General features: G+C 49.5%; 1 protein-coding gene across 15 annotated transcripts in view; it reads right to left on the minus strand.

The window, feature by feature from the left end:
* The window catches only part of DYSF (dysferlin), a gene marked incomplete at its 3' end in the record, with an annotated part of 227,243 nt that overhangs the window by 101,386 nt on the left and 105,777 nt on the right, over positions 1-20,080 (minus strand). For 11 of the 15 annotated variants that reach the window (XM_036749059.1, XM_036749057.1, XM_036749053.1 and 8 more), the window contains 4 exon segments: positions 1,014-1,138; positions 3,118-3,295; positions 5,616-5,729; positions 7,431-7,546. In XM_036749059.1, the coding sequence (XP_036604954.1) occupies positions 1,014-1,138; positions 3,118-3,295; positions 5,616-5,729; positions 7,431-7,546 (533 nt within the window). 15 annotated transcript variants of the gene reach the window in all.

Here is a 20,080-nt window from a genome sequence, read left to right on the forward strand (position 1 = left end):
CTGTTTTCATAAAACAGAAAACTCATATACCCTAAGAAGGTCAAAATCCAAAGAAGGGCCCCATCTATACCAATACATTTATACTTTGCTGCTACTTTTTGTAGGAGCAGAGAGCTGGGAGCCAAATAGATGCCTGTTAACTGTAGAATGGATAAATACATTGGGGCACATGATTGTAGCGGAATAATATTGCTTTTCTATAAGAAACTGTGAAGAGGTTGGACATGGGGAAGCATTGAGAAGACTTTGATGAACGGATGCTGAGTAAAGTCAACGGTGCCAAGCAAACAAGATCCGTGATGATCACAACAATGTGAATGAATAGACCACAGCCAACATGGCGGCCAAATCAGTTTGGTCCTCAAGAAGAGAGAAGGCGGTGCCCTTCATTCTTGGCCAAGGTTGGAGTCTACGGCATGCGTGATGGCAGACTGGCTAGTGGACTTTGCCAAACTGATTTGTTTTCCCTTTCCTTATCACCCTTACGGCTCTTTGAGAGAGGGCAAGGGGAAACATTCATAAGTCATCAGCCCTCCTCTCCTTCCTCTCCGCATTCTTCCCCTTGGTGATCCTATCCACTCCTAGGGTGCTGCTAATCTGAGCCCCTCATTTTATGGGTTAGGAAAGTGAGAGCCAAAGAGGTTAATACATGGAGTTTAAATACGCTTCTTGGGAACTTCTCCCTATTAGGGGAGAAGTTCAGGGGCCAAGCAGAACCAGGCTGATCCCTCTCTCCCATAAGAGCTTCTTAAATATAAAAATCACAGTAATAGCTGGCATTTCTATAGCACTTTAAGGTTTGTAAAAGTGTCGTCTCATCTTATCCTCACAACAGCTCTGGGAGGTGGGGCAGGTGCCATTATTATGTGCTCTGTCCACTGGGAAATCTGGCTGCCTAAATTGGAGGCCCCTAGCTTGTTCCCTTGGAGTCTTCTCTTCTCCACACTCAGTCTTTTGCCTGCACCGGATAGGAAGGGCAGGGGCGAAGGGAGGCTGGGGCGTCTCGGACTCACCAGTCGGTCCGCGATACTCAGCAGCTGGTTCTGCGTGTCAGTCCGGTGGCTGATGTCCTCCCAGTATGAGGACAGCACAACCACAGGCTTCACGTTGCCCCAAGGCAAATAGTAGTAGTGACATCCTGGAAAGGAGAGAGGAAGGAAGGAGGTCGGCCTGAGCATGGGGAGAGGAGGAAAGAGGCCACGGCCATTCCCAGGGAAGATCAGCCCCACACGACCAAGTTCTGGGGCAGGAGAGTGGCGCCCTCCTGGACATTCCCCACCTCCAGGGTGCCCCTTTGCTCATCAGTGACCAGAGGAAGCTCCTCCGCCTAGGTCTATTCTTCTGCTGGTCACCCAATGGGCCACTCGCTTAACTGGAGGCTGCTGTCCGTATTAGGGTTTCTGAGCCCATCAAAAGAATTGGCATACCAAAAAATGTTGGCCTTGGCAACAAGGGAACAACATGAGCGTAATCCATCCCTCTGCCAGCCTTGACGGATGCCACAGATGTGGCCCAGGGCAACCTCCCTGGTGGTTTGGGCCAAGTGCCTGAGTCAACAGTGGCCAGCTGGTGGAGAGTGCTCTAAGAATGCCTGCCCAGCTGTGCCCTCATCCCCAGCTGCAGGCTCCTGCTCGCCCTGGTCAGGGAGGAATGGGGAGGGGGTGGGGAATGGGGACAGGGCCAGACCTCATCCGGGAAAGACATTCAGCTGAGGACCTTTGGCCGGCAGGGACGCCTGGGGCCCCTCACCAGGAGGGGCAAAGGACCGCAGGATCCCATGGGAAATGGGGTGGGGTGAGGATGGAGAATAGAGCAGAATGCAGAAGAAGCAGTGATGCTCGCCTGGGACAGCAGCAGTAGCAACAGCCAACCTCACAGAACACCTTGAAGGGGCGGGGGTGGAGCTGTCCTGGGGCACGCCAGCTTTCATGGGCTCCTGAGAGCCGATGGTTAAATGTTCAGTGTTCCTATTGACACCCAGATATTGACAAACGCTGCCAATCAGGGCCTGATTTATTGTGCTGCTGATTGTCCAGACTTAAAAAAGCGACATGGAAAATGTTAATAATTCAGCTAAAATTTAAAAGTGTGCCCTGCATTTTCAGAGAATGGCTGTTAAACATTTACCAGCATACACTGCAGGTTAGAGGCCTTGGGGTCAATTAGACCTGGGTTCAGGTCCTGCCTCTGACAGTGACCCTGGTCAGTCACTGAATCCTTCAGTGTCCTGGGTAACTTTCTAGGACTACAAGAGGGAAAGGGAGAGGTGGAGAGAGAGAGAGAGACAGAGAGAGAGAGAGAGAGAGAGAGAGAGAGAGGAAAAAGACAGAGAGAGGGAGGGAGAGAGAGAGAGGAGGGAGGGGGAGAAAGAAGAAGGGAGAGGAGGGAGGAAGAGGGAGAAGGGGAGAGAGAAAGAGAATGCGGAGGGCAGGGGAGGGGAGAGAGAGAGAAGGAGAAGGGGGAGAGAGAGACAGACAGACAGAGACAGACACAGAGAGACACAGACAGACAGAGAGACAGACAGAGAGACAGAGAGACAGTGGGGAGAGGGAGAGAGAAGAAGGGAGAAGGAGAAAGGGAGAGTGGGGAGGAGGAGGGAGAGTGGAAAAGGAGAAGAAGGAGAGAGCCACAGAGGGAAAGACCAAAATCAAAAAGAACGGAGCCCCTCTCAGTGCTTTGGGTTTCCCCCGTGACTCTCTTGTGGCTCCTGCTCCCATCACATCTTGGCCTCCAAAGCTATAACTAGGGCAGGTCAGTTGAGGCATGGCTCCAAGGTGCCAAATTTAGACACTTCAAGTCCAGCTCAATTCGGTTAATATTTACTAAATGCCCACTATGTGCCAGGCACTGCGCTAGGTACTGGGGATACAAAAAGAGGTCAAAGCCAGTCCCTGCCCTCCAGGAGCTTACAGTCCAGTGGAGCCTCCGCAGAAGAGAGGACAGAGCCTAGCACCTGGGTAGCAAATGAATGGGTTAAAAAAGGAAGTCCCCGATGGTCCCCTTCTTCCCACACATGTCCAGTGGGCTCCCCTCTCTTCCACCTCCCTAGGGCCCAGTCTGGGGGTCTCACTCCTGCTACGTTGCTGCCGCTGGGGGACTTGAGGCCCCAGGCCTTACCGTCGAAGACTGCTCGGCTGTACTGGGTGGTGGAGGCCAGCGGGAGGCAGGTCATGTCAAACTTGTTCCCGTAATTACCAATGCTGACCTCAAACTGTATGGCATCGTCGACATCCTGAAGCATGGTAGCCGAGTAGAAGGTGGCGAACAGGGAGTATTTCCGCCTTCTGAGGTACTTCTAAGAGTAAAAGAGAGAGAGGGGTCAGGACGAGGATGCTCGCTGCCTGTGTGATCCCAAGCTAATCACCTAGTGACCTTGAGACTCAGTTTCCCCCTTCGTAAAGGGAGGGTGGTAGACTAGAGAAGCTCTAGGTTCTGTACTTAAGGGACCTCAGAGGCCGTCCAGTCCAGCTCCAGCATTTTACTGGGGGAAAAACTGAGATCCTGACAGTGATGACAAGTGGTGAGATTCAAACCCAGATTCTCTGACTTGGATTCTCTCCCAGCATCTGAAGCAGAACCTTCAACAGAACTGGGAAGGACCTTACGGCCCATCAAGACCAGCATGTCAATGACTATGAGGCAATGGGATAGGGCCTGTGATTCACTGGTCTTGAGAATGTCCTTCCCCAAGACAGGTCATCCTTTTTTCTGACATTTGGGGTCTTAAGAGAGGTGTCTGGGGGCCCTACGAGGTGAGGGGACTTGTCTAGGGCCACGCAGGTATCACGATTTGAACCCAGGCCTTCCTGATTGCATTTTAAATTCTGTGTTGGTTGTCTGAGTACTAGCCTAGCTAAATTCTAAAAACTTTATCACCAGCTGGTCACCAGACTAATTGCTTTGGCCACATCAACTCCTGAGACCATGATCCAACTCTTGAAGCAGGGAAGTCCTGCAGTGAACCAGTGCAGGGAGATGCCGCTCATAGAAAACCATCGATCCTTGAAGTATTCACAAGAGCATCTATGGAGAATGGAAGCACTTGAGGGCAGGAGGGTTTCATCTTTGTCTTTGAATCCCCAGAGCCTAGTACAGCACCTAATATTCAGCAGGTACTTAATAAGTGCTTGTTAAATTAAAGTGACTCTCTCTAGCTAGACTGTAAGCCTCTTAAGGACACGGGATTGATCTGATTCACCTTTGTATCTCACCCATGCATCGACATTTCAAGGATTCAGTGTCCCAGAAATGAAGATTGAAACCTCATTGTCAGATTGCTGTTATGAGTTTCCATGGATGGAAAATAATTCTCAGGGGGAGCTAGGTGGCTCAGTGAGGAGAGCACCAGCCCTGGAGTCAAAAGGACCTGAGTTCAAATCCGGCCTCAGACACTTGACACACTTACTAGCTGTGTGACTTTGGACAAGTCACTTAACCCTAATTGCCCTGCCTTCCCCCCTCAAAAAAAAAATAAGAAAAGGAATACTCCAGCAGCCAGCATGGCGATAGAGGCTGGTTCTGGGTCATCAGACATAAAGTCCATTGTTGGGCCTGTACTCAAAGCCTTTCCACTTTGGGGGGACCTGTCAGAACTTGTGTTTTTTGGGCATAAACCTTTAAGGACCCAGCGGACACCGCCACGCACAGTAGGACCATGGAAAATCTGCTCATGTTCATATAAGTCGTGTCGGTGGAAAGGTTGGAGCACAGGTCCTAGGCACAAACAAGCTGCTCAGCAAATACAGATTGGCCATTGTAACATTACAGTAACTACAGATTGGCCATTGTAACATTACAGTAACTACAGTGTGGTAGAGACTAGACTTGGAGCCAAGAAGACGGGGCTGGGTTCAAGCCCTGCCTCTGGCATACACTAGCTCTGGGACCCTGGGGAGATCCTTTGCTTCTCAGGGCGCCCCCAACGGCTCTCCAATAGGAGAGGGAATTCTCGCACTGAGAGTTCCCTGTACAAACTCAATCACAGGTCTAAGATGACGATGACGATGATGAAAGGTATCAACGCAAAGTGAATGGAAAGTTAGCATTAGAATCATGAAGACTCGGGTTCCGACACACACTGTGTGACCCTGGACTGGTCACTTAACCTCCGAGTGCCCCAGGCAACTCTCTAAACCTAAATGCCAGGCAGGTATTGACTTGCATCAGCGGAAGGAATTTCCATGTTGGGAGTTCCTATGCCAATGAAATAGGAGATCAACACCCTCGAAAAAAAGAATTATAATATTACTATTCTGTGAATGTAACAATCACAGTTCATATTTTTGTATCACTTTCCGCTTTCCAAGATGCTTTAATGATCTTGTTCCACCATCACAAACAGCCCCAAGAGGCAAGCAGGGCAGGTATTTTAATCCTAACTGGGGATGACAGAGCTGGAAGGGTCCCCTTGGTCGGAAGCTCTTCACTGAATGAGGACACGTGTCCAAAGTCACCCAGGTAGTAAGTACCCAAGTCAGGATTTGAACCCAGGGCTTCAGACTCCAGTATTCTGAACATTCCAGGAAGTTACCAGCAGCCCTGGCCAAGGCTCCTCCTGCCCCCTTGTCCTGGGTGGAGCCCCAGTGGGATCCCTTTTCTAATCCCATTACTGATACCTCCACCCGGAGGATGTCATCCGCGTGAATGTCATCCACCCGCTGCTCTGTGTGTTCCACCAGCTTCGTCTCCAGGGACACCAGCAGCCGGCCACGATAGGACACGCCTTCACCCTGGGGAGGAAGAAACCGGGCGATTTGTCCACACTTTTTAGAAAGGAGAGAGAAGAATCTAAGGCACATCTATGTCCTCACATCCATAGATGCTCTTAACTGTTCAATACAGCGTATTTGATGCAGAAAATGGTAAGAATCCAAGGCAGGGGAGAGGAATGGGGCAATGAGGGCCATGAGAGCCTGTTAGCTGATAGGAGAGTGAATTCCTAAGCCCAATTCCCGTCCGTAATCCTCTCCCCATGGTAGCTGTGTCTGTCCTCCAGCTAACAACCAAGTCTGGTTAACGACCATAGTGAACTAAGGACAATTAGCAAATCTGTGACTTGTGTACATGAATAACCTCGACTAAGTTAGGTATCCTCTCTGGGCCTGCCTCAGCTTCCTCCCCTGCAAAATGAGGAGTCAGGCAAGATGGCCTTGAGGTCCTTCTCTATTTGTGACCCTATGAGCTCCCTGTTTCTGAAGGTCATTCGTGAAAGCAGGGGCTCCTAACTAGGGCACAGACAGTAGCCAAAGATTTGAGAAATATATTTGCATTTCTCAAGACTTGCATCTTCCTTTTTTAGACCCAGACCCAAACAGATATCCTCTCATGTGCTCACCATTGATGAAGATGGAAGCCTTCACGTAAACATTCAGACCAGTCATACTGGCTGAGTTCAGTCTCAGACGTGATTACTTGGGGGCAAAGGAGGAGACCACCTACCATCCGTGTCTTTCTTGGCTATTCTATAGACAATTCATCCACTTCTCTATATTTTGACAGACAGGCATTATGTGTTCAGTGGGGTAGATTGGAGGTTATTAGACTAAGGAGCTAAAACCCAGCTAAACCAAAGATAAAATGTCAGAAGGGGTCAGGACATCCAGGTGAGCAACATGCATAGGGAAAAGAAAGGGGAGGTTAGAAAGGAACTAGCCAGTCAAAACATTATGAGTTGGACATTCGGCTTATACCCTCAGAGGAATTGGGGTCTGGGGTCTTTATGTCTGAACCAGGGCAAGAAACTGGATACTTAGATAGGACCTGTGTCTTCAGGAGCTGGGGAGGAGAGGAAGGTGGGCAGGGACACCTGGGGCTTAAGTCAGAAGGAGAATCAGGACAAGAACTAGGAAGGTAAGTCAGATTCCTCAGGGAGTCCAGGAAAGTCAGACCTGGGTCAGAAAAGGACTGGATCCTGGAGTCGGATAGAGATTCAGAACCAAAGAGTCCGTACATAGTCGCCCCAGTGGGATAGCAACACAGTGCTTGGCACGTAGCTACTGATTAGTTCTTTGATTAAGCCTGTGTCTGGCCACTCCCTACTCCAGGAGGGAACAAGATTTGGGATATTCAAAATGGCCAACGTGAGAGGACATTGCTGGTGATGGTTCAACTGGAGAGGCATGAAATAGGGTACAGCTGAGGGTGGGGGGATGGTGTCTGTCCCTATGGCTATGGACCCATAAGAAGCCATCTTTTGCCTCTTTTTGCATCTTTGGTGCTTGGCACTGTCCCTGGCATATAGTAGGTACTTAATCAATATTTATTGATTAATTGGCGGCAGAAATGCATTATAGCCAGGACATATCCTAGGGAGTTAATTCATGTCTTCCCCAATGAATAGTACTGTCAGGAGCCCCCAAGACAGATCTCTACCCCACCACTTCTCCATACATGATCCCATACCTCCCAGCTGGCAGCCACCTCAGCCTCACCTTGCCTAGATTGAGTTCCTCATAGGGGTCAGGAAATCCAGTGAATTCTCTGGGACTGCCATAAAGGTTCACGTAGCAGGGTCCAAAGGTGGGGAGGAAACCCAGGCCATCATCAACTAGGAAACCATAGAAGAGAATCAGTTACAGAGGTAGTGGGGAGACCAGCACACAACCTGAATTTTTCCAGGCTCCCATCACTGTCCAGTTTGGCGAACCTCGCAGTCAGTAACACTTACCCACATGCACTCCCATCCCTAGTCCTTACTCCCCAGCCTTGGCTCTTAGTTCCCATTCCTGACTCTTAGCTGCCAATCCCTGGTTCTCATGTTCCCATCCTTGGCCTTGAGCCCCAGTCTTTGTCCCTGAGTCTCAATTTCCAGCTTTTATTATTTTCTCCTATCCCCAGGCCGTATCCCCTACCCAAGGCTAAGTTTCAAATGGTCTTCATTGAACCCTACCTTGGTCATGCTACTCAGACCTTCACGTTTCACTTCACCAAAGCTGTCCCAGCCACACACACCCCATGCAAACCTCTCCATCCTGGATAATGAAGTCGAAAGTGGGACCTTACGTGGCAAACAGCTGTTTTCATTATCATTACTGTTGTCATACACGAGGCAGAGGAGGAAGATGGTAGTAGAGGCTTTAGTAATGGGAATCCCAGCTTCCAGCCACCAAAAGCCATGATATTTTTTCAATAGAAAGAATAGGAAGGCAAAGGCTACTTTGCCTAGGTTGACATGGGTCGGGCTGAGGACCTATTGCTGAGTAGAGCCTAATTTTATCCTGAGGAGAGGAATCAGAGCTGTCCCTAAAAAACCAAGGGCTCCCTAAATACACAGACAATGGTATGCTCTCTCAGACCAGGGGTCTGTTTAGGGGTGAGTAATTTGCCCCTTCTAATGGGCAGGGGAAGAGGGGGGAGGACCTGGAGCAGGCCCGGACATTATGTCAGAGTGAGAGTTTTTCTCTGAGCAGGCAACAGTTGGATTCTGTTGGCTTCTTATAGCATGACCTGGGATAAAGTCTAAGATAAACCACTCCCAATTTTCCAAAAGGGAATAAGAATTGGGGCCCTGGAGATGGCCATGCCAAGAGGATAGTTCAGCACTGTTGGCCATGGCTAACAGCTGAGATGGAGCTAATGGGAGCATTGAGGCAGTAGGAGAGGGAGGCCCATTGCCTCAGGAAAGAACTCAGCATATGACGACTGGTCAGAACATTGTGGAGGCAGCAGAGAGGGCCTGACTTATGGGAGTTAATTTATAAATATGATTTATATAAATATATTTATATATAATATAAATATAAATATCATTTATAAATATAATCAGATGTCCATTCCCCAAGGGCATCAGCCATTTGACTGCAAATTTGTAAATCCTCCCCTATCTTCTCCTGCCCTCTTCTTGCCCAGTGGCTGCCCCATCTCTGCTAGCCCCCCATGACAGCTGGTGAGTGTAGGCTCAGGGACGGGGAACTCATTTAATATTCATCTGAACCCCAAAACCTCAGGAAACCAAATTCGCCAAGGGAGAGGGAGAATGGAATCACTGTAACAGATTGCAAATGATTTGGGGACTGTCCACTGGGCTCCGGAGAAACAATTCTCTCTTCCTTTCCTACTCTGGCCCAAGAGGATATTCCACTAAATTGTAAGCTCCCTGTAGGCCAGAACCGGTCCACTTTGCCTCATTATTGCTTTTGTCTCTCTCTGCCCAATGTGGTGCACAGACCAGACCAGTGAGCTGGACCTGTTACAGCTCCCTAACTAGGAAGAAAAAAAAGAAAACTCGGTGGAAATGGGAGGGAAAGAGGGAGAGAAGTGTTCTGTTTAAAGCAATTTCTACTTATTAATGTACTTCTCTCCTCCATGAGAACGTTACTCCCTGGGGGAGTGGCTTTTATCTATTATACTTGTATCCTCAGTGCCTGGCCCAGAGTGGGTGCTTAGTGAATGATGATGGTCCCTCTCTCCTGCCCAGCCCACCCCAGACTGAAAAGAATCCCACTCAGTATACCACCTGCCCCTGAATCCCAAAGGAACCCCAGCCCAGGAATCCCTCCTTCTCCCCATCAGGAGGCAAGCAACGTACGGTCAGAGGCACGGTAAGGGTTGGCCACACCAGGCGGCTCCTCTGAAGTGTAAAGAAATGGAGAAGAGGGTTAGCATGGTCATGGAGGAGGTTGTCATCCGGGGTCAGATTACATGAATGCATGCTTAGACAGACGGGCTGGTGGACAGGTGAGTGGGTGGGTGGATGGATGGATGGATGGATAGATGGATGGATGGATGGGTGGGTGGGTGGACAGATAGACAGAAGAACAGATAGACAGAAGAGCAGGCAAACTAATCTATGGCTCATTCAGTATGCCTATGACAGCCCCACATTCCATTCCATGCCCCATCCCTTGGCTCCAACACCTGTTCATTCTGCTTAGACCAGATTCTCACACATCAGCACAGTGTCTGGCACACAGTAAGCGTATTAAGCGTATTAAGATATGTGCTTTATCTCTCTATATCTGGTAGAACTTCCCATAGCCCAATAGTGCTACTATCTGCCCCCACTACCTGCTGACCTTACTGACAGGGACAGTGACAATCAAGGGGGTCTCTCTAAGGAGGGAAGATTCTAAGGGCATGGAGACTAAGTAGGTTTGCCTTCCCTAAGCCTTGGGGTCTAACCACCCTGTGTCTCTGCCCAGATGTCCCTGCTTGGGTCTGAGGCTGAGAAATGAGCCTTCCAGCTGTAATACAAGCTGGCCTATGAGCCCATGAGCCTCAGAGATTTAGTTCCCCATTGGGAGTTCCAAAGAACAGAGAAAACACTCATGGCCCAGGTGTAGATGCCAGATGCGGACAGCGATCACACATATGTGTAAACCATGTGTGTATGTTGTGTGTGGGTCTGTGAGTACCTGTGTTCATGTATCTGCCCATGCGTAACTGAATATATTTGTGTAGGAGGTCAATATGTATATATCTTGGGGACAGGGGTACACCCGTGTGGTACATTCTGTGTGTCTGAGCGTGGTTCAGCCTGGGGGCTTCTGACCAGGCATTGTCCAGTGAGGTATGCCTGACTATACGTATGCATGCGTGTGCATGGTATATAACTGAGTGAATGCACATGTGTTTGTGTGTGAGTGTCCACGTTCACCGCAAAGCCCGAGTAGTCAGGTTCAAGGTGCCCGACGCCCCTTGGCCCGGCCAGCCAAGGGTGACATTAATAATAACAGTCGTAACGATAGTGCTGATAGCAGCAGAAGCAGCTGGCACTTACATAGCACTTCACAAATCATCTCAGTTGATCCCCAAACACCCCCAGGAGGTAAGGGGCTATTATTATCATCCCCACCTTACAACCAAGGTAACAGAGTTAAAGTGACTTGCCCAGGATCACACAGCCAGTCAGAGTCTGAGGCTGGGTTTGAACTTGGATCTCCTGACTCCAGGCCTGCCACTCTCCCCACTGGGCTTTCAGCATTTTGGCTGCTCTATCTTTGAACTGTGGACACCCTTAACCCACCACTTCGGTTCTACGGATGGGAAGAGAACAGTGCCCCCAATAAGACCCCAGCACCTAAGAGAGGGAGGGGACTTGAGAGGAGCTGCCGCCGCCCCCTGGAAATGCCCGGACCGCTTATTCGATTGTTCCTAATTATAATCATAAATAATCAAATTACCGTCACAAATCATCGCCTTCCTTAGGATGACCCAGGAGGATGGAAGCTGTATCCCCAGCCCCCAGAATGGTGCCCAGCACTCCATTTATTTATTAACTCATTTATTCATTCATTTGGTCTTTAGCCAGGCCTGTGCTTTTATTTGCACAGGGAACTCCCAGTGAGGAAACTCCCTCCACCAACAGCCATCAATTCTATTTAAATAGTCTGAGAGAATTACCCAGAATAATGAGAAGTTAAGTGACTTGCCCAAGGTCATAAAGTCAGTATGTCAGGACTTGACAACTAAGGGGTGCAGCAGCTGGAGCACCGGACTCAGAGTCGGGAAGACCCAAGTTCAAATCCAGCCTCAGACACTAGTTGTGTGACCCTGGCCAAATTATTTAACCTTCAACTTTGTCTCAGTTTCCTCACCTGTAAAATGGAAATAATTTAATAGCACCCACCTCCCAAGATTGTTATGAGGATCCCTAAGATAGTATCTGTAAAGTATGTAGCACGGTGCCTGGCACACAGTACGTGCTCTATCCATGTTAGCTATTATTATTAATAACGGTACCTCCCTGATAGGGCTGTTCCGAGGATCACATGATCTATTTGTAAAGTGTTCTGCACATTTTAAAGCACTCTGTAATGCTAACTGCTATAATCATTAACTCGGCTTCTATCTAAAACACCGCAGTGACTGTCTTGCGCACAGTAGGTGTTTAATAAAGGTCTGTTGAATTAAACCTATGAGATGGGCAGATTTTATTTTCGCCATTGAGAGGCTCCTACAGATGAAGGGCTTTGCCCAGGGTCATGTAGCAAGGAAGGAATGGAGACCAAGCCAGATCTCCTGACTCTCAGACCACAGTACTTTCTGTAGACAGTGCACTCCCCGATGGTGGGGGCTGGCATCGGCTCTGACCTCCCAGGGAGAAGAGAGAAGGGGGCAAGGAAAGCCCTCTTGGACTGGTCATCCACAGCAATCCCTGCAGCAGCGATGGGGGAGAGCCATGGCTTCGCTAAAGAGGCAGGAACACTCAAAACTCCAAACATTCCCCACTGTAGAAAGAGCAGTGGATTCAGAGCCCACTTTTGCACCTTCCTACCTGTGTCACCCTGGGTGAGTCACTTACCTTCTATGGGCCTTGGCTTCTCCTCTAAAAACTAGACCGGCAGATCTCTGAGGTCCCCTTTGGCTAAGCCATTCCCCCTTCTCAAGGGTCCAGCGTCCTCCCTGTGCCAGAGGAGGGAGCGGAACCCAATGACCTCTGAGGATCCATGCCCATCTCTGACACTCTATGAACGAGCCCCAACTGGACTAGAAGCATCTGGGTTATTCCAGCTGCCCCCAGCCCAAATGGACCCAGCTGAGAGACACTGGCAATGAGGCAGCTGGAAGCCAAAGCAAACGCCTACCTTTACCTTGGACAGAGACCTTGACCTATCCGACCAACCGGCTGGAGGGGCAGATGCTCTGGTTCCTCCAGAAGGCATTTTCCATGTGATTCACCTGGGATGCTCTCTCTCCTCCGCCCTGACAGCTGACCTCCCTGGCTTCCTTTAAATCCCACCATCCACAGGAAGCCTTCCCCGGCACCTCTTACTTCCAGGCCTTCCCTCTGTTAATTATTTCCTATCTGTCCTGTCTGTGTCTTGTTTGCACACAGCTGTTTGTATGTTGTCTCCTCCCTTAGACTGTAAGGTCCTTGGGGGCAAGAACCGTCTTTTACTTCTTTTTGTAACCCTAGCACTTAGCACAGATCCTGGCACACAGTAGGCGCTTAGTAAACATTTATTGACCAAATGAAGGAAAGAGATTTTAGCCACCCTGGAGATAGGAGGCTTTCTCTGGACCAGAACTATTCCAGAGACTCATTTTCCTGACCTCCACCCCACCCCCCACCTCTCTGAATGACACTGTCTGGGAGTCAAGTGACCTGAGTTCAAGTCCCAGGTCTTACACTCACTAGCCCTATCAGTCCAGATAAGTCACATCAAGCCTTTGGGCCTCAGTTTCCTCAACAGTAAAATGAGGATAATTACACATGTACTTCATATGTCTATTATGGAGCATATGTTTTATAAATCTTAAGAAGGGAGAGCTATAATTATTATTTCCACCCCTAGAGGTCCAGAAGGAAAAGGCCAACACTGCCATGATGAGAGCCGTCACTCTGGAACCCTTTCAGCCCAGTCTCAGCAGGCCCAGATCCATGCCTATATCCCCAGCAACATGTCCATCCTGGGGACAGAACTGGATGTGGTGGGGGACGGGGGGGAGTCCCTTGGAGGTTACCTCACCCATCCTCCTTATTTTACAGGTTAACAAACAGAAAATGCCTAGAAAGGAAAACTAACTCAGCCAACATAGAAAGTGACATAGGCAGGAATCAAACCCAGATCCTCTTCTCCCAGAGCCCCTATTCTGTCCACTATAACATGCAGGTCTTCTAGTGCTACCGCTTCCCTTTCATTTTACAGCAGAATCACAAGGGCTGGAGATATTAGGTAACTTGCCCAGTGCCACAAGAGAGCTAGGATTTGAACCCAGCTCCTCGGACTCCCTTTCCACACCTCTAAGGCAGGGAGAGTTGGAAGTAAACCGAGATTATCAAATCCAGGGGTTATAACCTCTTCTATGTCCTGGACCCCTCTGGCAGTAAGTCTGGTAAAGGCCTGTGGACCCCTCCTCAGAAGGATGCTTTTAAATGCATAAAATAAAATTCCCAGGATTACCAAGGAAACCCACTGAATGGAAATACAGTTACCAAAATATTGAAAAACAAGTTCAGAGACCCCTGGTCTGGTCCAAGCAGCTCATTTCACAGACGAGGAAAATGAGATTTATAAAGGTTAACAGGCTTTGCTGAGGTGCTGGGGCAGAGATTCTGGCCTTACTTTCCGGCCAGGGGCTGTCCCATATGGAAGACCATTCTTTATTGTAGAGAAGGGTCGGTTCCAGAGCGTCTCTCCCCGGTGCACTTATGCACGTTTACCACTCATTAGCAGGGAGGGATGCAGCCCACGGAAGGCAGAGCCACCGTTCACGTCAAGAAGCGATGATGAAGCAACTTGGAAATGAGCGTCATGAGTCACTCGGAAAATAGAATTCACTTTGCCCAACATTGCGTACATTCTCCTCCCAATCTGGCTGGCCCAAGAATGGCCAGGGAGGCCGACAGCTGGGAGAGAAAGAGGCGCTGGATGGCCAAGGAGTCAGGAGGCCTGGGGTCTGGCCCACTCACCTTGGTCCCTGGGCCTCCATCCCCCCTCCTGCTGCCAAATGACACTCAGTTCAGGGGTTCTTAACTTAGGGGCCCAGAATTGGCCCCTTTTTTTAAGTTTGATGCCTGAATTTCCATATAATTGGCTTCCTTTGTAAGCCTATTTATTTTATGCATTTAAAAACATGATTCTGAGGAATCCAAAGGCTTCAGAAACCCCCCAAGCCCCCCCCAAAAAACATTAAGAACATCTACCCTGGTTGTTAGGACCCGAAATAATTCCTTTTCCTTGTTGCATATGTTATTTATCATATTTATTTCATATTTATCATTGCCGGGCTCCCACCACCAGCAGGGACTGTCTCTTCCTTGTATTCCCACCACATTTGAGGAGGGCTAAAGAATTGCTCTGGTAGAGGGCACTCCCAGTGACAAACTCCTTCCCCCAAGACAGATCAGTAACTGTCCCCCAAATTCCAGTCTTCGTCGCCTCTGGCAGTGAGGAGTTCATTGACAGGCCAGAGTCCCAGAGCCCGTGGGTGTCAGAGGCAGAGACTGAAGCTGGGGCGGATTCCAAGGCTGGGTCTCTGCCCCTGGCACAGAAGAGCCTGGAACTCAGATTTCGTCGGTCTAAGGAGCTCTTGGGTGAGGAATGAGCCCCTGCCAATGCAAGTGGGAACGTACTCAGCAACTTATACCCTGAGAGGGTTAATTAGGAGGCTCACAGCCAGAAGGTGTCGGACACAGGACGGGAACCAGGCTCTTCCCAGCTGTGAGGCTAGCTCTCTACCCACTACACCACACTGTCTCTAGCACATAGTAGGAGGCTTAATACATTGATCGTTTTGATGTCAAACGTTGGATTGAAATGGATTGAACTGAGCTGAACCGAACTGAATCGAATTGACTTTGTCCAACCTACCACCCAAGATGGCTGGAAAGCTCCAGTGAGATAACAAATGGAAAGGGCTTTGAAAAGGATGCTGTTAGAGCTGGGGAGAGGACCAGGCCAAGACCCTGCCTCACAGGCAAGCTGCTGTGGGTTAGTCGGGCAGGAGGCAGCAGGCAGAGCAGCTCATGCAAGAGCAGTCACCAGTTTACTTAAAGGAATTAGTTGGTAAAGAGAAGTCCCAGAACATGTTGGTTAAGAAGGGAGCCGGCCCAGGTCTCCATCAGAGCTACCGTACCTGATAAGGTTAAAAAAAAAAAAGAAAAGAAAGTCCTTTTAGAGATGGAGTTGGCAAACTCTGAAAACCTTTCTCTTCCTCCTCTTTTCTCTCCTCCTCCTCTTCCTCCTCCTCCTCCCTTCTGCTTCTTCCTTCTACTCCCCTTCCTCCTCCTCCTTCTCCCCCTCCTCTTCCTCCTCCTTATCTTCCCCCCTTCCTCCTCCTCTTCCTCCTCCCCTTTCTCCTTCTCTTCCTCCTCCTTCTCCTCCCTTCTGCCTCTTCTACTATTCTTCCCTCTCCTCCTTCTCCTTCTCCTCCTCTTCCTCCTCCTTATCTTCCCCCTTCCTCCTCCTCCTCCTCCTCCTCCTCTCCCTCCCCTTCCTCCTCTTCCTCCTCCAGGAAGCCTCCCCAGATTGATCCTGACGACAAGGTCAGGTTCCCTTTCTCCATCACATCCCATCTTGAGTAATCATGGAATTCCTCCAACTCCCTCCCCTGCCTGCACCCCCTACAAATGTCCCTCTCCTTGAGCTGCATGTGATACAAACACTAAACCATAGGATCCCTGAGTTGGAAGGGACCTCAGAAACATCTGAGTCTTCATTTTTACAGAAAGGGAAACTGAGACCTGGGGAGTTGATATGACTTACCCAAGATCACAAAGCCAGGACCCTAGCTCTAGAGCCAGAACAGACCTCAAGTCCAACCCTTTCATTTTACAGAAGAGGAAACAGACCTACTGAGGCTGACAGCATCCCGGGGTCACCTGACCCTGGGATCACTAACCTTACAGCCCGTGCCCTGTCCACTGTACCTCAAGCCTCTGTTCTCGTGTGTCTGGTCAGTGACGTCCATCTGTCTGACTTCTCAATGTCTGCTCACGTCGTGAGATGGGGTGAGGGAAGGGCATCCCGCTCCCACACTTCCCCCCCTCCTCCTCCTGTTTCTTTAACCAGAGGACCTCCAGACCCAGCTCTAGTCCTGCCCACTTCCTTCCTGAAGCCTCCTCTGGCCACTCCAGCCCCACAGAGAGCTCCCCCTACTCTGGCCTCCCTCGGCTCTCAGACCCCAAGCCAGTTCTGTGGCCCTTATCTGTCGTCACATTGTACTGTTAGTTTTCATAATGCGTGTGAGTCTTAGCTCCCCCTCTTCCTTTCCCCCCTCCTAGGGCCCCACCTGCCACCCAGACTATAAGCTTCTGGAGGACAAGGCTCATCTCCCATTTCTCTTCATTTCCTCAGCATTGGGCATGACACACAGTAGGCTCTCAGAGACCACACTAAGTCATGGTGATGACCACAACCACGGTCATCGAAGTGGGTCTGCTCAGGAGCCGAGTCTAGGGGGGCAGCTGTGTGTCCACACTCACTGAGGACAAGGCCCAAGCCTAGGTCTTCTGAGCATCTCTCTAGGACACAGTGGAGGACCTCTAAATCTGACAACCACTGCCCACTTCTAATGATGGAGATGCGCACACAATCCTAGTAGAAGGAACCGAGAAGGCATCGCTAAGGATGGTGAAGCCATGGGCAAGACTTCAGGGGCGCAGGTGGTGTTTTAATTATGGCTGACGACTGAAGGGAGGGGCTTCAGAAGAGAAAAGGAAACTTTGGGATGGGAGTAGCTGGTTAAGAAGGTGGTATCTGGGACAGAATTTGGATTTATGGACCACAACTTAAAATAAAGGCCTCCTGGATGTGGGGCCAGGGATGGGATATACCTAATGAGGCCTGGTAAAAAATATATGCTTGCTTGGAGTCCTGTAAATCTGATCAATAAGGCTTTAAACCAAAAAGAGAGGAAGGAGGAGAAAACTGCCTGCATATATCTACCAAGCTTGCCAGCACATAGCGCAGCAGCTACAATACAGGAAGAAAAACAGCAGGAGAGATGCCCAGTAACTCAAAGGGAGGGACAACCAAGGAAGACAAAGCAATAATCACAGGCCCAATACCAGCACCCCAACAAGATATCCTAGCAGAAGAAGGCAGGGGCAGCCTCATAAATATCATGGAGACTTGGTGGGCTGCGACTCGAGAATGAAATGCAGCTGTGGAAGAAAAGGCCGTATTTAAAATAAAGAGGAGAGTGAAACACGGTGGTGCCCGCCTGGGACCCCAGCTACCTGAGGGAGCTGAGGCTGGTGGAAAAGTGGAGCTTGGGAGCTTTGAGCTGGGGTGGGCTAAGCCAATCATGTGACCACACTAAGTCTGACACCAACATGATGAGTAGGGGGCAACCAGGCTGCCTAAGGAGGGGCAAACCAGCTCAGGTCAGAAACAGAGCAGGTCAACGTTCCCGTGCCAATCAGCAGTGGGATTGGGCCCATCAGTGTTCCCTGCATTTTCAGCTTGGTCAAAATAGGGAGAGAAAGAAAGAGAGAGAGACAGAGAGAGAGAGAGAGAGAGAGAGAGAGAGAGAGATAGAAAGGAAGGAAAGAAGGAAAGAAGGAAGGAAGGAAGGAAGGAAGGAAGGAAGGAAGGAAGGAAGGAAGGAAGGAAGGAGAGAGGAAGGAAGGAAGGAGTAAAAAGAAGGAAGGAAAGAAGGAAGAAAGAAAAGAAAAAAGAAAAATAGGATAAATGAAATGAACTGAAGTAAGATTTTATATATAAAGAAAATATGCTAAAGCAAAAAAATGGGTCATTGAAAAGTTAGTTGTTTGGAATTTTTTTAATGCAAAGAAAACAAAAGAAAGTTCATAAAGAAACACAGATAAGCCAAACAGCTTTGAAAGTAACATGTGAATTTGTGATGTGCCTTTTTAAGAAGCAAGCTATATGTAATATGATTCACAGGCTCACATATACATCTCTTTTTCTGTTCTCTTTTTTATATAGATATGTGCTCTCCTTTCTGATGTTCATTAAATTCAGAATTTTTTTTAAATGAAGAAAATGTATTCATGTGAGGAAATCCAGGAATCTGAGTGGGAAAGAAAGGTAGAGAACTTTGGGGTAAATACCAATGAGGGGTAAAAAAGAAGTGATATTGTTCTGAGAGTATGTATACCACAGACCACCTAGGTAAAAGGAGAAAATAGATACGTTCAGGAAACAAAATCCAAGCCTAGACCAAAAGGTTGCTAAATGGGTGAAAGAAATATATATTGGAGAATGCACTCAGTCTCACTCTCTCTATCTGTGTCTCTGCCCCTCCCTCCCTCCCTCTCTCTCTCTCTCTCTCTCTCTCTCTCTCTCTCTCTCTCTCTCTCCTCCCCCCCTCTCCCCTCTCCCCCTGCCCCTCTCCGGAGTTTATCTAGATCCCAACAAAGCATTTCAGTGTCTCAGGCCATTTTCACAGAAGAGGTAACAAATGCTTTAGATGACAACAGACTTGGGTGGATTTGAAAGTGGCTGAATAACCAAACACAAAGAACAGTCGTCTAGGCTTCAGGGTCAGCTCTCTGGGAAGACTCTGTCGAATGAGTTCCGAAGGGATCTGTCCTGAGCCCTATGCTGTCTAACATTTTTTATCAATGACTTGTTCCAAGGCATCAAAATGAACATCAGACTTGCACATGACCCAAAGATGGGAGCTCTAGCTAATGAGTTAGATGAGAGTCAGGTTTCAACAACCTCACAACAAAAAGTAAGATCATATCAAGAGGAAGAAAGAAAGGAAGGAAGGAAGGAAGGAGGGAGGGAGGGAGGGAGGAAAGAAGGAGGGAGGCAAGAAGGAAGGAAGGAGGGAGGGAGGAGGGAGGAGAGAAGGAAGGAAGGAGGGAGGGAGGAAAGAAGGAGGGAGGCAAGAAGGAAGGAAGGAGGGGGGAGGAGGGAGGAAAGAAGGAAGGGAGGGAGGAAGGAAGGAGGGAAGGAAGGAGGGAAGGAAGAAGGGAAGGAAGGAAGGAGGGAGGGAGGAAAGAAGGAGGGAGGCAAGAAGGAAGGAAAGAAGGAGGGAGGGAGGAAAGAAGGAAGGAAGGGAGGGAGGGAGGGAAGGAGGGAGGGAGGAAGGGAGGAAGGGAGAAAGGAAGGAAGGAGGGAAGGAAGAAGGAAGGAAGGAGGGAGGGAAGGAGGAGGGAGGAAAGAAGGAAGGGAGGGAGGAAGGAAGGAAGGGGGGAGGAAGGAAGGAGGGAAGGAAGAAGGGAAGGAAGGAAGGAGGGAGGAGGGAGGAAAGAAGGAAGGGAGGGAGGAAGGAAGGAGGGAGGGAGGAAAGAAGGAAGGAAGGAGGGAGGGAGGGAGGGAGGAGGGAGGAAAGAAGGAAGGGAGAGAGGAAGGAAGGAGGGAAGGAAGAAGGGAAGGAAGGAGGGAGGAAAGAAGGAAGGGAGGGAGGAAGGAAGGAGGGAGGGAGGAAAGAAGGAAGGAAGGAGGGAGGGAGGGAGGGAGGAGGGAGGAAAGAAGGAAGGGAGAGAGGAAGGAAGGAGGGAAGGAAGAAGGGAAGGAAGGAGGGAGGAAAGAAGGAAGGGAGGGAGGAAGGAAGGAGGGAGGGAGGAAAGAAGGAAGGAAGGAGGGAGGGAGGGAGGAGGGAGGAAAGAAGGAAGGGAGAGAGGAAGGAAAGAGGGAAGGAAGAAGGGAAGGAAGGAAGGAAGGAAGGGAGGGAGGGAGGGAGGAGGGAGGAAAGAAGGAAGGAAGGGAGGGAGGGAGGG

This window comes from Trichosurus vulpecula, chromosome 3 (genome assembly GCF_011100635.1).
Source record: "Trichosurus vulpecula isolate mTriVul1 chromosome 3, mTriVul1.pri, whole genome shotgun sequence".
NCBI classification, from domain to species: domain Eukaryota; kingdom Metazoa; phylum Chordata; class Mammalia; order Diprotodontia; family Phalangeridae; genus Trichosurus; species Trichosurus vulpecula.